At 34.2% G+C, this 17,275-nt stretch overlaps 1 protein-coding gene across 1 annotated transcript in view; it reads right to left on the bottom strand.

Annotated features, from left to right (window-relative positions):
* The window catches only part of LOC149797264 (excitatory amino acid transporter-like), a 46,347-nt gene extending 36,525 nt beyond the window's left edge, over positions 1-9,822 (bottom strand). The window contains exons 1-2 of the mRNA XM_089961967.1: positions 9,711-9,822; positions 7,844-8,042 (exon numbers count right to left, since the gene is read on the bottom strand). Of these exons, the coding sequence (XP_089818093.1) occupies positions 7,844-8,042; positions 9,711-9,797 (286 nt within the window). The 5' untranslated portion in view covers positions 9,798-9,822. The remainder of the gene's footprint in view (positions 1-7,843; positions 8,043-9,710) is intronic.
* Between the last annotated feature and the right edge of the window lie 7,453 nt (positions 9,823-17,275).

The following is a 17,275-nucleotide window of genomic DNA, read 5'->3' as shown; positions in this document are numbered from 1 at the left end:
ATCATATGTTTTATGACAGCAGTTCAATTCAAGTAAATGAAATACATACTGAATATGGCTTAAGAAGAGTGATGGAAATTAATCTATAGTAAAGAAATGCACTCAGCCCTTCCAATAGTACTTCCAATAGTACTTCCAATAGTAGTGAAAGTAAAACCAACTGTCTGCATGCATATCTTTTACAGCAAACTACAACCTGTATTGAAGACCACCCTTTCTGTCAAAATATAATTGTCTATCAAAACAGGTGATATCTCATAACAGGTCATAACATTATAAATTCAGTAAATCTGTGCATTGGGATCCAGGTCTCTTAAAACAGGTGGTCTCTCATAACAGTGGTCTCTCAAGACAGATTTGATTATAGGTACTGAGTTTCAAAAAAATACATAAAAATCCTTGATAGTAGTTGCATTCACAAAATTCTATCAACCAATGCATCCAGCAATAATTATACAAGGCCAATAAGTTATAATTCTTACAAAATTATGGGAGCACAAAAGTTTGAATTTTTTGCATCTTTAGATAATGACTGTAACATGCAGCTGTTATCACAGCAATTCATAGAAGAAAGTGCAAGAAAAATTGTGAACTGAGTTGAGCTGAAAAGATTGTGTCAAACATTGCATTTAATTTGAAAACAAAAAGGGCAATCAGCTAAAAACTCCACCATTGCTGCAAGTGATTTGTTGATATGAATATCTCCAGGTGATGAAACAAATAGTGACCAAGTTTTATGGCAATCCATAAAAAACTGCACAACTGCCAGTAGATCTGCCAACAAGATAATGTCACTGCACGAGTCTAGAGGACACAAAGGGCAATAACAAAACAAAAAACAAACAAAATATGTGATTTTGTTGATACACCAGTCCCTTTATAACTAATGCCTGGATAACTTGTGAATTCACTTATAATGTGGGGTCATGTCTGGATCTCATTTTTTAAACTAGACAATAACCCCAAAGTTGGACCCTATTTTGTTTAGCATGAAGAAAAATGTGATAAAAAATTGGAAAATGAAACCTTGATATATTGCTTATTTTATTATCTAAACAGTGGACAGTACCTAGGAAGTTAAAACTTTTAAAATGAATCATACATTTTGTAAAATTTTCTTTCCAAACAACATTGATTTCCCAGTCCATTGTAAATAACAATATCTGATGAAATTTTTTCAATTAAAATATCACTGATGCCTATAGGTGAAAACATTTTAATAAATAAATTAAATAAAAACCAATTAAATAACTTTTGTCAGTGAAATTTGTGTTTTATCTCTATTCTAAAATTCAGTTTCAATGTAATCATCATAAATGTAATATGCCCTCTTGTATTCATGTGTGAAAAATGTAAATATACCATCATAGCTACGTCTGCAACCATTTCTGTGAGAAGCTAATATTGTGTTGTCTTTAAATTTGGTTTCAATGTAATCATCATAAATGCAGTACACCCTCTTGTATTCATGTGTGAAAAATGTAAATATACCATCATAGCTATGTCTGCAACCATTTCTGTGAGAAGCTAATATTGTATTGTCTTTAAATTTGGTTTCAATGTAATCATCATAAATGCAGTACACCCTCTTGTATTCATGTGTGAAAAATGTAAATATACCATCATAGCTACGTCTGCAACCATTTCTGTGAGAAGCTAATATTGTGTTGTCTTTAAATTTGGTTTCAATGTAATCATCATAAATGCAGTATACCCTCTTGTATTCAAACATAAAAATGTAAATCTTCCATTACAGTAATTTCCAGGATCATTTCTGTGAGAACCTAATATTAATGTTCTGATCATTCTTACATCACTGATACATGGAAGTATTTGTTGTGTTGTTCCACTCACTTAAAAGAAAACCATGCTCTGTATTGTCCGGTTATGGTAATTATGTCTTTTGTAGCAAATCAAAAAAAGGGGGTGGAGTAAAAGAAAAGTTAAAAGACATGCACATCCTACCTGTGTAAGAGCTAAAGGTCACTTTTGTGTGTCAGGTCACTCATATCAACAGATCAATCAAGCGATGTTTTAATTATAATTGAACTACCCTAAATTAGTCTACTCATTAAAAAATGTGATTAAAAAAAGCAAGGCAAGCAACCAAGATGAGTGTTTGGTGAATAAAAAGCTTCATGGACAAGCAATTTCCAGAGTTTGTTTTTAACTTAAAATTCACGAATTGGCACTCAGCAGTTTCCTCAAGGATGAGAAGAAGTTTCACTATTATTTGCAATTAAATTATCAATATTGTGCTAATAGAACAAAAGAAAAATGAGTTTCAACATTAATCATTGTTTCATGAAATAAATGTCCTGAGATTTAGAGAAAAGAAATCTTGTTTTGTTGTGAGTCAGCAACAAAATGCAGTGATGTACTACACAAAGTTTTCATGTATACATCATAGTTGTTGAAACCATTTGGAATAATTTTGTTAATGAACTTTCAAAAGTAAGATATTTTTAAAACAAAGGAAATTTAAACAAAAAAGAAAAGTTTTGATTGTAAAATTTCTATGTTTTGTTTTATTGAACTTTAGAGCAACAAAATCAAAGAAATTCAACCTTATTATATGATAGAACAAGTACTGTATGGCAATTCTTCATGTCATGTGTCCTACTGCATCAGTCATTGGTCATAACTGTTCCCTTATCCTATCATTATTCCAGCAACAAAGAATTCACTGTTGTGCCCTAAATGATCGCATGCTATTAGGTATCCTATCAAGCACCAAACAGAATCTCCACTCTGTACTGTTGGCACCACAGCACATAAAGGCAGAAACACACAGAATATAGGAAAGTAAAAATCAATTAAGCAAACAAAAAACCTATCCAAGTTTAGTTGATTGGTTGTTTATAGAAACAACAGCTATTCAAATAATTTTGTTGATGCAAACCACTGCTGTTTAAGAACTTGACAATTATTAAGAAGACAGGAAAGACCCTTTACAATAATATTCAGTTCTTACAACATGCATTAACCATCATGAATAAGGGAGACAATTGGGATTAAAAATTTGAAGAAATCAGTAAGTTTCAAAAGCATGTGGTAACTTCTAAAACCTTTGTTGTGCCTGGGATATGATGAAATGATGAATTGCTGTTTTGCAAGTTAAAGTTATATCAACAGCAGAATTGCAATTTTGTTGCTCCAGGTGTTCCCCCTTTTTGAATGTCAGCCTTTGTCAATTATGCAGGGTGTAATTAATAGACCAGGGTGTAAGAGATGTATACATTCTGTAAAAACTGAACATGCAGCTAAAACTGTGTTACTATGTTCCAAAAAGTGTCATTCTTGGCAGATGAAGCTATGACAATGCCCTCTTCATTGCACAGGATATTCTTTTGATTGAAATGTACCACTCCTGGAATGGGCTCAGTTTAACAAAATTTTTAATTTAAAATTATTTTTACAGCAAATGCTTTCACATTGTTAGAGAGTAAAATTATTTTCAACAGAGACCAATTCCAAAAAGTTCTAAATTCTGTAACAAGAACCCATCGCATGTTTAATTGTAGTAAGGAATGGTTGAAAGTGGAAATTACTGACCCTGGCCATTTATCTTGAGTTTTGAATTAGCTTCCTGTGCAGAAACCAATATTTTTTTTATTACTTAGTAGTGGTGTCACTCGGGTTGGTGTCACCCAGTGCAGTAGCTCATGGTGTCACCCCCATGGTCCTCCTTCTGTAACAGACCATACAGAATCCTTAGTAATGTCATTTTGGTGTCACACCCTCTGATGGTGTCACCCGGTGCAATCTGCACCCCCCGCATTCCCCTAGCAACGCCACTGCTGTGCCTGCTAGTCATGTATTTAACTATGATTGGTTATCCGCTTATGAAATCCGACTAGACCAAGCAGTGTGTGCTCTGCAAAATTTGCAATTTTTCATTTTGGTGTCACCCCTCTGAGATGGTGTCACCCGGTGCGGTCCGCACCCCCCGCAACCGCCTAGCGATGCCACTGTTACTTAGAATGAAAAGACTCTAAGTGAAGGCTATCCACAACATTTGGAAGCAAAATTTACTTTAGTACAAAGTTTTTCTGCTAAACTGATTTTTCTTTGAGTCACAATAATTGATCATTTGATGCCAAGAGTAGGTCTGTTCCATTCCTTAAGTACAAGCCCTGCACAAACTTTGGTCAAGGTATTGTGGTCTGTTCTAGTTATCAGACAAAAACCATTATTCTTTATTTAGTCTCAATGACCTTGTTCTTTGACATTTCAACCCCAAAATCAAGGACATTTTACATAACTGAAATCTGTGTGCAGAAATTATTTTTTTTTTTTTCAGTCCAAGTGATATTGACCCATAACCATTTGACTCCAATATCAATAAGCTTCTTGCTTACCCCAAATGCAAACCTTCCACAAAGTATATGAAGTACAATGTACAGAAATAACATTATCTTACTGGAACCATTTCTTTTCTTTCAGTCAGTGAATATAACCTTTGACCTTTAGAACACTAGAACAATTGGTTACTTCCTTACCCCAAGTGCAATTCATCCATTAAGCTTGGTCCAGGTCTCTGATGAAGAACTGATGTTATTGAGTTGAAAACATCTCTCTTCTTGCTGTTGCAGTCACCTTTGACCTTAAGACCACAAAATCAAAAGGCTTTATTTTTATCTCAAGTGCAAGCCATTCACAAAGTTTAGTTAACTGTAGATGGTGGAGTCAGTCATGTTGAACTTTGACCTTTTGACCTCTTAACTGATACTGGTCTTCTTTACCCCAAGTACAAGTCATCCATAAAGATCAGTAACTGTAGATGATGGAGAACTCAAATGAATGTGACAAAACAAAGTAGATAACAGATGGAAGAATGGACAACATTGTTACATAATATTAATATGGTGTGCATAGAAAATGAAAATGTAAAAATCGCTACAACAGCATGAGAATAAATATATTCCTATCCGAATTTCAATGTCTACCTCAAGTAATTTTTAATTCAATGTCCTTACAAGGTTTTGTCAAAAATGTCTACATTCAAAACATTCCAAATTAAAATGAGAACACGATCACCAGAATCCAATCAGGTTCTATGACTCATTCAAGGTATCTAAAAATCAAATGTAGTCCTGATTCACTCAATAATTTTTGAACAAACTTAATTGCAAGAAATTGTGATGGACTGACAACACAAAATCTATATGTTTTCCAGCCTAAGCTGCAGGGTTCATAAACCTCACACCAACAAGACATAATTATCAGTTGAACCAATGAATTAACAGTAACTATTCCTTCTGCTCTTTTACAAAGCTGATGGAACTTGTAAGGGACCAAGGATGACCTCCCAACCCAGTACAGTAGAACCTATCTTGAAAGACCACCCCTTCTGCCAAAAGATAATGGTCTTTCAAACCAGGTGGTCTCTAATAATAGTGGCCTTTCTAGACAGGTTTTACTGCATATGGGAGGGGAATGTGTTCACATTCCTTCCGCAGTACCTTCTTCTATTCATTTTCAAAGTCTGAATTTTTCAAAGTCAAAATTTCCAAGTTTATAGCCAAGGATAACTGCTTTTTCCTTTTTGGGGGAAATAAATCTGGCAAGTGGTAATTTTCATGCTTTAATCACATTATCTTCTTTAATCAGGCCATTCATGTCCTCTGCATATAGTAGTCCTTGTGATATGTCACACCTGCATATAGTGGTCCTTGTGATATGTCACATATGCATATAGTGGTCCTTGTTATATGTCACACCTGCATATAGTGGTCCTTATGATATGTCACACCTGCATATAGTGGTCCTTGTGATATGCCACACTTGCATATAGTAGTCCTTGTGATATGCCACACCTGCATATATTGGTCCTTGTGATATGTCACACCTGCATACAGTGGTCCTTGTGATATGTCACACCTGCATATAGTGGTCCTTGTGATATGTCACACCTGCATATAGTGGTCCTTGTGATATGTCACACCTGCATATCATGGTCCTTGTGATATAGCACACCTGCATTTAGTGCTCCTCCTTGTGATATATCACACCTGCATATAGTGGTCCTTGAGATATGTCACACCTGCAGTAAGTGGCAGTTGATAACTGCTGCATGTGCTATTATCACTTGACTACATATTGAGGTAAATCATTGAATTATCAACGAATCAAACCACTTAAAATAAAACACATCCAGTATGATTAATTAGCAGTATTTTAAACAGTCTCAAGTGTTATACTGTTGTTTACTCAACCAAGACAGTCACAAGTATTTCACCACTTGATACCAATTAGGTGAGTCAATGAAATTAAAAATAATGAAAGTCACCTTACCAATATTCTTGTTGGATTAAATGAAGTATCGATTCTTTAATTATTAATTAACTATACACAGGATCAACATCCACATGCATTTGAAGTGAAATTATTGTACTAATTATGGAGCTATATGTAATTATATATAATGACAAAAACTACATTATTACCACACCACTGGAAGACGTTGTCAAGTGAAGTGATCTTTACTATGTACATAAAGTAAGATACATAAAGTAAGTTACTAAGTTATTTTTTTTTCAAAGAAGATAAAAGGGAAGATTCTTCAAAGGAAAATTCATGTGAAATTATATGGATAGAATGTTCGGCTCAGCCACTGAGTCTGAGGTAACTATTTGTCCAAAGAGACTTAAGCTAGGCTCTGTAACATCAATAAACATCCAACACGACACAACTAAGAGACAAATATTTTAACCATATTGGATTGACAATCATCCATGGTTTGAGTTCATTGGCTCTGAAGGAATGATGCTTTGCAGTTTTTTAAACAATATTCCACTTATGCATAGGCTGGAAATTTCCACCAGTATATTTGTTAATTTACCTGACAAAGTCAGGATGAAACCAATGGAGTCTCATGACAGTTCAAGACCATATCAGGCCTGTGAAGCACTGTAAATGCATAACCCCATCCAGAATATGCAGAAAATTCATGAAGATGGACTTTCTTAAACTCCACCTGAGAGACCATTTTAAGACTATATGAGGATGAACTGAAGAAATATGAGAGCTAATTTTAACAAAACCTACACCCTAGCCCACTATGAAAAGTAATTTTCTGATAAGGAAATGTTGTGTGCACTCCAGAATAATATATTGTTGTACTTGGTGTTAGCTGTAAGAACACATTCAAGGCATAGAACTTTGTTTTGTCCACTTATCATGTCTTGAGAGAAGAAATTAAGGAAAGTTTGAATTCCAGTAAATTCTTTTCCATTCCTGCTGATAGAAGTACATGTACTTACACTTCTGCATTGGAACAATAAATAGCATAAATAAGTTACCTTGACAATGGAAAAGTAAAAAAAAAATTTAAACACTTTAAGAACATGTTGCACCTTACATGTATTTCTTTTGTTCTTTCTGTGGATTAAAGTGCATAAATCTTACTGAATCAAGGCCAGTGATTGAAATTTCAGGACAAGTTAAAATGTGGGTGGGACATGTAAATATTCTTAAACTACTTGTACTGGACAAGTGGATGAATACAAAATCTGATCATCTTTGATAAGGCAAGGAAAATTCTAAACAGATCGTGTACATCACCTAATTATAAATGCCAAACCTCATCTGCATAATTCAGGCCATTTCAATATATAAAAAAATATTAACAAAATCCCAAATAAAATTTTGAAACAAATCTTCTTGAAATAGCAAGAAAATCTAATCAGTCATCATGCTATGAAATTTAACCTTTCAGCATCAAGTGTTGTTTTTAATAATTGAGCTAACAAGTTTCCCAAAATGAACTGATGGACAGACAGGACCAAATCAAGATTTCCTGACCTCAGCAAAATGTAACCCCTACTGAACAATGCCTTACCCACAATCAGGCTGGACACAATAAGAGGTAGAATAAGCATTTTCAGTGCCCGCATTAAAATTTCTCCAGGGAAGGAAATCAGCATAATGGCATCTTTTGAAGGCTGTGCCAGCCGTAGAAGAAATCCAAGGATTATTCCAAGAACAACACCAGCAATTGTCAGCACCAATAACATGTTCTGCTTACACCAACCTGAAATCTGCAACAACAAAAAAATCCCGAACAACATTTTTGGAATTGAAAAAAAAAAGAAGTTAAGGTGGCAAACAATCATACATGTCTTGTTATATAAACAATAAATGGTACTACATTTACCTTAACCTTTCATGACCCTAATGGCACACCTGTCACTTGGTCTATTTACCTTAACCTTTCATGACTCTAATGGCACACCTGTCACTTGGTCTTTTTGCTCTCTCAGTCCCCAGATAATTTAGTGAAAATAAGATTACTGATTATGGCACAACCAGCCTAAAAAAAATCAGTTAAAAGCTATGGTGAAAGATTACTATGACTTCTGTGTCATCCACTTGTTTACATGTCAAAATCAAGCACAAATGCCCCAAAAGAGAACTAAAAATGAAGAGGGAAGGAGAGAATTTTCTCGTCCCTTTCAAAAAGGGGATTTTCTATACATGGGAGAAAGTTATCCAAGTAAACAAAAGGCAGGGCTTGCCAATATTATTTGTGATTTTGTGCTTTTTATTAATTATTTAGCAAAATCTTTTTCTTAAAACCTGCAACCACTTGTACTTGAAAACACTCCACCATTAGAGGAATTCAGCATACAACGCTTATTATGACTGAGTTATCTCAGCAGGTTGTAGGTTCAAATACTAACCCAGATCAGTCCATATATAGTGTGACCCTATTCATGGCATTTTATTCACAACCCTTGGAACTAAATAATCTTTCATGGGCTGAAGTACCATTAATATAAAAACAACATTCACTCAATCAATCAATTATTTTGAATTACTCATATGTGAATTCAGAGTTTAAAAAGATTTTGGTCCCCCCAAAAATGTGAAATTAGAAATGTGAAAGAGGTGATAAATAAAGGAGACTTACCTTTACCCATATGCAGTGATATTTGTTTATAATGAAAACATAAATAATAATGTAATTTATCAATAAATAGGTTTGTGGAATGGTATTGACAGCTAATATGGTAAAATGTCACTGTTGTTAAACTTCCACAAATTTATGATTTTTTTTAAAAACACTGTTTTATTTTTGCAGTTTTGTGGTTTTGGTGGCACAAATAGATTAAGTGTATCCCTATCCAAGGTTACATTTTCATGACTGTTGACTCAAATGCAACAATTGCATGAGTAAAACCATACAGATATTTCTAATATACCATTTGTATGAGATTCACTGGATATCCTAAAGCTTCTGACCTTGAAGACATGATGACTGTGTTTTTTTTTGGTTTAACACCATCTTCCAGCACATGATAGACTATACATGGCAGACAGTATATCTGGCTGAGGAAGAACGTGAGGAAAACCAAGAAAAGAAACACTGACCCAGAGGTAGCTTCTGGCAAGCTTTCTCACAAACCCAGGTTGGCTAGCCCAAGACTTAAACCCATGCAAATGAAGGTGAGATATTAGCACTCTACAAAGGTGAGTGCCTTATACTCTTGGGCCTCTTGAAAGCATGAAGAGCCTTTGAAAGTTATGTAATAGAAAAAAATATTTCAACCAAAGATTTGGTATTTAGAGTGATAATATTAAAACTATTGAGATCTGAATAGTGGCAAAGTGACAAGATAAAAATCTATAATAATAATAATAATAATAATAATAATAATAATAATAATAATAATAGAATTGAGTTTCTGTATTGTATTAAAACTGACCTTTCTTATAAATAATAGGGACTGAGTCTTCTGTACTGTTAACTGACCACTGTCCATCATGGGAGCTAAAACCTCTCCATCAGTCATTTTAATGCTTTGCTCAACTCAACCTGAAAAGAAAAAGAACATTGACTATCCACTGAATCTGCTGCATTTCATCATGGCTCCAGAGTCTAAAATACTACTGAAAATCTGTATTGAAAATATTATTGACTTTAATACATTTGAAATGGATACAAATGGTATTGTGAATTTTTTTATTTTTATTCTCTTTGGACTATTGTTCATTTAAATTGTTGTAATTATAACAGAAAGAGGGGGATCTTGTAGATCTTGACTTAAATATAAATGACACAAACTTAGTCAATGAAGCATGGAATATCAGTCAGAAAGACCTACTTTGGAAGTATGGTGCTGTATAAATCCACATGTTACATTTACTGACTCGGCAGTAAATGATGCCTTAAAAGTTGCCTACAAAAAAGCTGGGGCTTGAAAAAATATGACACAGTGACCTAATGTTTGCAAGGTGGCATTGTGCTCACTTAGATGAATCAATATACAAAATTGCATGCCTCTGAGAGAAAAAGATACTCAAGAAACTGACTTTAAATGCAAAACTGAATTAAGATTACTGACACTTGAAATTAAGGTCACAGTGACCTACTTTGGAAGAATGGATTTGTACCCACCAAGAAACATCAGCATATAAAGATGGAGAACTCCGTGAACAATGGTGCCCGAGAAACTAAACCTAAACACAAAACCTAACCAAACTCATTATCACAGTTATGGTGCAGCATAAACACAGAACCAAGCCACTTATGCAACTGATCATGACAGCTTTGACCCAGGGAGACACCAGTGCTGTAAACATGAAACCTAAGACAAACAGCTATGTTGATGTATGAACCTAACACTAAACAGATGTATGTAGCCATTACCATTAGCTACTTGACTTTGTCTATAGGTTAGTTGAAAATTTCTCAAATTAATAAGGTACTTTTCTTTTAAAAAAAAGAAAAAGAACACACTTCAGTTCAAATCACATGTCTGTAATATTTTGATTTTATTATCTTCCTTATCTTATATCTTTTCTATATCCCCCTCTCCTCAACCCACAATAAAAATAAATACTTTTTTTCAACGTGTGTTTACCAAAATGTTTGCCACATGTCGGTCCCTGATTGCACTAAAGCCAGAATTCCATGATCTAATTGCTAAGACTGGAGGGGGTTATAACATTAATCCTGGTATGAGATAATAAAGTATTGCTTAATTTCCAGGCAGACTCATTACCACATTAAGCGTTACAATTACCATCCAACTGTACACACTATAGAATTTTGTCCTTTACTGCTCAATTGGGCCAAAACCATCCAATTGTACACCATAGATAATTTTGTCCTTTACGGCTCAATTGGGCCACAACCATCCAATTGTACACCATAGATAATTTTGTCCCATACTATTCAATTGGGCCATAACCATCCAATTGTACACAATAGATAATTTTGTCCCATACTGTTTAATTGGGCCATAACCATCCAACTGAACACAATAGATAATTTTGTCCCATACTGCCCAATGGCTGCAACAATCCAACTAATGCTCACAGTGCTGTAGTACTCAATGGCCCAATCATCCATTTGTACTCAGTATCAAAGTTTGTACTCAGTATCAAAGTTTGTACTCAGTATCAAAATTTGTCCTGTACTGCTAACTGGCCAACAACCATCTAACCCATACTCCTAATTGACCCACAATGATCCAACTGTACATGCCATATAATTTTGTCCTGTACTCAAAGACTCACAACTATTCAACTGTCCTTCTGCTATCAAACTCAACATGATACAAGCACCCATATTCAAGTCAGGCATACCCCCCCACATGTGTTTCCATCGCACTGGTATTAAAATATGGTTAGGTAGGTATATTTTTTAAACATTTTATAAATACTCATAATTATATATATATGTATGTATGTATATGTATGTATGTATGTATGTATGTATGTATGTATGTATGTATGTATAATTATATATATATATTTATATGTATGTATAATTATATATATATATATTTATATGTATGTATGTATGTGTATATATATATATATATATATATATATATATATATATATATATATATATATATATATATATATATATATATATATATATATATATATATATATATATATATATATATATATATATATATATATATATATATCGCCTTGCCTGCACACACGAGCCCATATCCCCTCATGACTAAGCACACATCACATGTAAATTGCGGAAAATTGGAAAAAAAATTCCTTTAGTCGCTTATAAAACCCTATTTCCCACCTGCATTCATATTGCAATACAAATCCACTGTACCCAAAATTCAAATACTTTCACTTTGATACAAATCTTTAATATAAATACTAACAGTGAGAACATTAGACGATACCATGCCTACATCTGTGTCTTGCTGTAATTTTGTAAAATGTTATTGTCCATAAATATCAATGGCATTATGTATTGAACTGCAGTATAACCTGAAAGATAAAAATGTTCCTTGTGTACATTTGTACATGTGTATAAATGTGCATGTACATGTATGTGTATGTGCATGTGTGTGTGTGAGTAGTAAAAAAAATATCAATACAAGATGATTTAATGCTCACAAAATATATTTATGACAGCTTAATCTTAGCAAGTGTTCAAATAATGTTAATAAATATAAAAATTACCTTAGTAACTGAACTTGGTGTTGTTTCTTTAATCTAGTCTTATGCAGTTTGGTATGAACATCCAAAACTGTGAAACCTTGTTTCCATAAATACTTCTATATTGAATTATTACTATATTACTAATGTATTCCCAAGTTAGGTCAGTGAACTCCTTTAGGGTTGATATTCATTTAGAAAACATCATTTCCATACATTTCCTTGCCTTAAAAACAGTCCTTGAGCAATGCAAGAATCACATTTACATCTCATAAAGTAACAGTAACCTTGGAATCCCTCTGGGATTTCATCAAAGGAAAATTCCATTCATATAGAACTAGGCAGATGTTTGTGTCATAGATATCTTTTTCTGAGTTGACCTTGCTGTGTTTTGTTTCCAGCAGCACTAACAATTTGCTACCTACATTGACATGAACAGCACAGTACTGGCAGGCCCACACTACTGGAAGCCTTGAAAATATATGTACTGGCAGTCAACCAGGGTCCACCTAAAATCTAATATTTTGAGTATAGCAACTATTCTCCTGCATCAAAATAGGGTAAAATAGTGGCAAAAAGGAAAAAATTAGTGAACAGCGGTCAATAGTTTACATGTTTACAAGTCTCTTTTTAAAATAAAAAAAAAAAATACACACATATATATATATATATATATATATATATATATATATATATATATATATATATATATATATATATATATATATATATATATAATCTCTTCATTAAAAAAGCCATTTTACTAAACATTTCAGGGAAATAATTTACAAAGAACGTTGCACATGTATTTAAAAAACTTTCAGAAAAAAGTTTGTTTGCAGTAAAATTGCTAGCAATCTCATAAAAAGGTTTATTGAAAATGGCTGACCGGTTTTAAAGTAAAGTAATTTTTTCCCTGCTTTTACAGGACTCCAAAAAATGGAAAGTCAACATTGGATTTCTCTGTATGTATGGGTTTAAGTGACATGAACTGGGATGACTATTTTACTTAAATCACCCCACCCCCCAGCATGAACCATGATAATCATGAAGGTGCACAATTGTATTGGCATTCTACATACAGAATTTATGTAAAGGAAACAGACCCTAAATGGCTGTTTGACTATATTTTGGGGGTGGGGGGTCATTATATGCACATGAGCAAATAGGACAATTGCTTCTGTCTCGTGACTGAATAATGTATGGACTATGGACAGAATTTTGGTCAAGTCAGTACAAGCCATCTAATATGCAACATTCTGTTGCCAAATGGTCTATAACAGCAAATGGAGGATTAACGAATGCATGCTAAAAAGTAATGGCTTGATAGGTTCGTTACAGATACCAGCCAACCTACCGATTGAACATCTTTAATTTTGCTCAGAGAAATTCCTATAGTTCATTCAGCTCATCATGAATAATATCTGCATCCAAATAAGCTCCAGTGTTGTACTTAGGGTAAATGGCACCCATGGGCAAAGATGATCGCCCTCATGGGCACCCACAACATAGGTCATGGGGGGGATCATGTGACCCCCCTTGGAAATCATACTGTAAATATATATATAAATTCCGACAAGTTTAATCATGCAAATGAAACTGAAAATATGTCACAAGATTCTGTTCAAACTGTTTAGTAAATATTATCTTTAAGACTGCTTACTATACTAATACTACCTGGCTGTGAGTGACTGCCCCCTCCCCTGAAAAAATCATGTGGGCACCCATGATAGCCCTAAGGGGTTTAGGTGCCCCATTTGACCTCTAGCACCTAGGGCAAATGCCCCCCCCCCCATTAAAACACTATGTGTAGCTCATTGAATTTTCACATGAGTGTCTTGAAATAGATAAACTTACCAAATTTATTTTATGCACAAATGGTCCTTGATTTAAGGAGGAGGCCAATTTTGAATCAGGACTTAATGGACACTGTAATGGTTACTGGAACCATCACATGCCAAAGGGTAAACAACATCTGCTCATTAGACAAATCATCTCATAAAAAGACATTAAGCAGAAATTATCAAATGTTTCAAGGCAGCTAGATGATGCAGATGATGTTTATGGAAAGTGACTGGTTCTATTACTGCTCCGAAGGGAACTGTATGTCATACCCTGATTACATTCATGAGACAATATTTGGGGTCAAATAGGTGACAATTGGCTTTTTGAGCATTGCATACATGATATCTACCTGCATATAAATTGAGTCCAATTGAAAACAATAGAGACACTGATTTGCTGTCACATAATGATCAGGGTCTATATTATTTGTTCTACTGATTACTCCTAATAATCTGCATAGATCTACATCTGCTGGCACATTATGTGATGACAGATCAGGATCAGTGCAGTTTGCAATTGGAATCAAGTTACAAGAGACCATATAGGGTACAACAAATTTAATTCCCAGCAGTCAAAACATAATGCAACTTACAACAGAAACTATATGTAAATTTAAATTAAAATATGTTTATAGCAATGACAGTGATTCTCACTTCCACATTCAGCTTTGGGAATTAACAGAAAACTGCTTCAATCCATCATGGACTGATGGTCCAAACGTGTGGCTATCCAATAAATAATCAACATGAAAATCTAATTATCAGCTGGCCTTAACGGATCCAAAATGGAATTATGCTAAGAAAAAAGAGATTAAGGTACTATATGAATCTGAGATAGAAGAGAGCATTGTATTGGATAAATCAGTTTTCAATTTTCCAAATCTGGTTGTTCTCAACCTAATATACAGCTCTCTCACTGGAGTCATACAAGTGACCTACATCCTTATAAGTGAGGGAACCTTATCCTGGGGGAGGGGGAGGTAATTCCAATAGGACTGTGTCATAATAGTTCACAAGAAACACAAAAACAGGATAATTTATGAAGTGTAATCACATTATAATTCCTTCTTGAGTGCCATGAACTAAAAATTTATTAAGTGAAAGAATTCATATGGCAATAATAAAAGTAAAACAATTTAATGGGTTCATCAACCATGCCAGCCATATATATATGGTCTAAAGCGCTCTCCGTCATGGATCACTGCCATCTCACCGCTGTCTGCGTAGGTTCGAGTCTCGGGCTCGGCCAATGTGGATATGTGAGAAAGCTTGCCGGTAGCTTCTCGTGGGTCGGTGGTTCTTTCCAGGGGTTTCCCGGGTTCTTCCTCCGCCATTAATACTGGCCGCCATGTATAGCCTGTCTTGTGCTGAAAAATGGCGTCAAACCCTAAAACAACAACAACAACAACATATATATATGGGGTAGTGGTATAATCAGGGATTCATGATGATATATGTTTGGTATAATAAGTGTATAATAGTCATGTGTATAATAGTTATATATGTGGGCTAGTGGTATATTGAGTACTTTATAGTTATATATGTTAGATAGTGATATACTGAGTGCATTAAAGTTATTTATGTGGGCTAGTGGTATACTTAATGCTTTATAGTTATATATATGGGGTTGTGGTATATTGAGTGCTTTATAGTTATATACATGGGCTAGTGGTATATTGAGTGCTTTATAGTTGTATATGTAGGGTAGTGGTAGTGGTATACTGAGGGCTTTATAGTGAAAGATCACTGCATGGGAAGCATATAAGTACATATATTTTGTAAAGGGAAATAAATCTTATTGAAATGGTATAGTGCACATTAAGAAAAACCCTGCTTATCTTGACTCCTCATGAAATATGTTCAGCTAATTAAAGTTTTGAATGAACAAGTCTGGTTCACATCACATGAAATCTGGCACATTTGATGAATTAACCAATAATGTGTCGAAACAAATTCAGGCAAACAAGTTTAGACCTCTACTGTAAATATTATGCTTACACATCACGCAATTGTTTATTCTCTTAATTCAGCTAAATTATTCTATCAAATTTTCACAACTATGTAATCATAATTATTAAATTATCTACTTTTTCTTCATATTTTCATAAATAATGTCTGTACTCACATATAAGTCGTCAAATTGCAAACAACAAAGAACCTGATCTGCCACAGCATAATGTACCTGCAGACCAGGGTATATGTTGTTCTACTGATTATTCCAAACAAACTGCATAGACCCAGATCTGCCAATGCATTATGCAATGGTAGATCTGGGTCTATGCAGTTTGCAGTTTGACTCTACTTATAAGTGAGTATATATGGCATAGTTTTCTTTTAAAACAAGAATGCTGTCCTTATCAAAATTTAGGCTCTAAATAATAGCACATCAAAGAAAAACATGGATTATGCCCTCAGATAATGTGAGATACCCTTTTTGCTGCATAAAAGCATCAAAGAAAGGGAAATGAAGGGGAAGTACAGAACATCAAAAAAGATGTTGGATCCAAGAATGCTGCTAAGAGAAGAAAATACGACTATCTCCTGCTCGATCTCATTAGCAGTATTTTCTATCTCACATCCTTTTAATTCACATTTGTCAAGACTTTTTGATTGGAAAAGCTGTTAAGCTAAGGTGCTTCAAGTAGGATTGACAATGAAGTGATAAAATCAATGAACAATAGTCCCCCATTGGGACTATACATTATACTCTATAGGCGAACATTTATTTTTGCATTTATAGTTCATGCCATTAATTTCCATGGAGAAGATTTTGCAAGGTGGGGGGAGGCTGCATGGTTCAATTATGGGCTCCAATAGGAACATTTTAAAATGTTCCAAAAATACTCAACACTTGTGAATTTTGTTTTCCTAATTGATCTAATTATTTCCCAAAATTACAAGTCCACACTGTCTCCAATCCTAGAAACCCTGGCCCCACGCTACCCAGATTTTCAATCTCTATAAAGGCAAGTGGAATGGTGAGCAATTTCCTCACATAAATA

The sequence above is a fragment of the Sinohyriopsis cumingii genome, chromosome 6, assembly GCF_028554795.1.
Source record: "Sinohyriopsis cumingii isolate HCF-2022 chromosome 6, ASM2855479v2, whole genome shotgun sequence".
Lineage (NCBI taxonomy): Eukaryota > Metazoa > Mollusca > Bivalvia > Unionida > Unionidae > Sinohyriopsis > Sinohyriopsis cumingii.
Note: the sequence above shows the minus strand (reverse complement) of the source record. Positions and strands in the feature narration are given on the sequence as shown.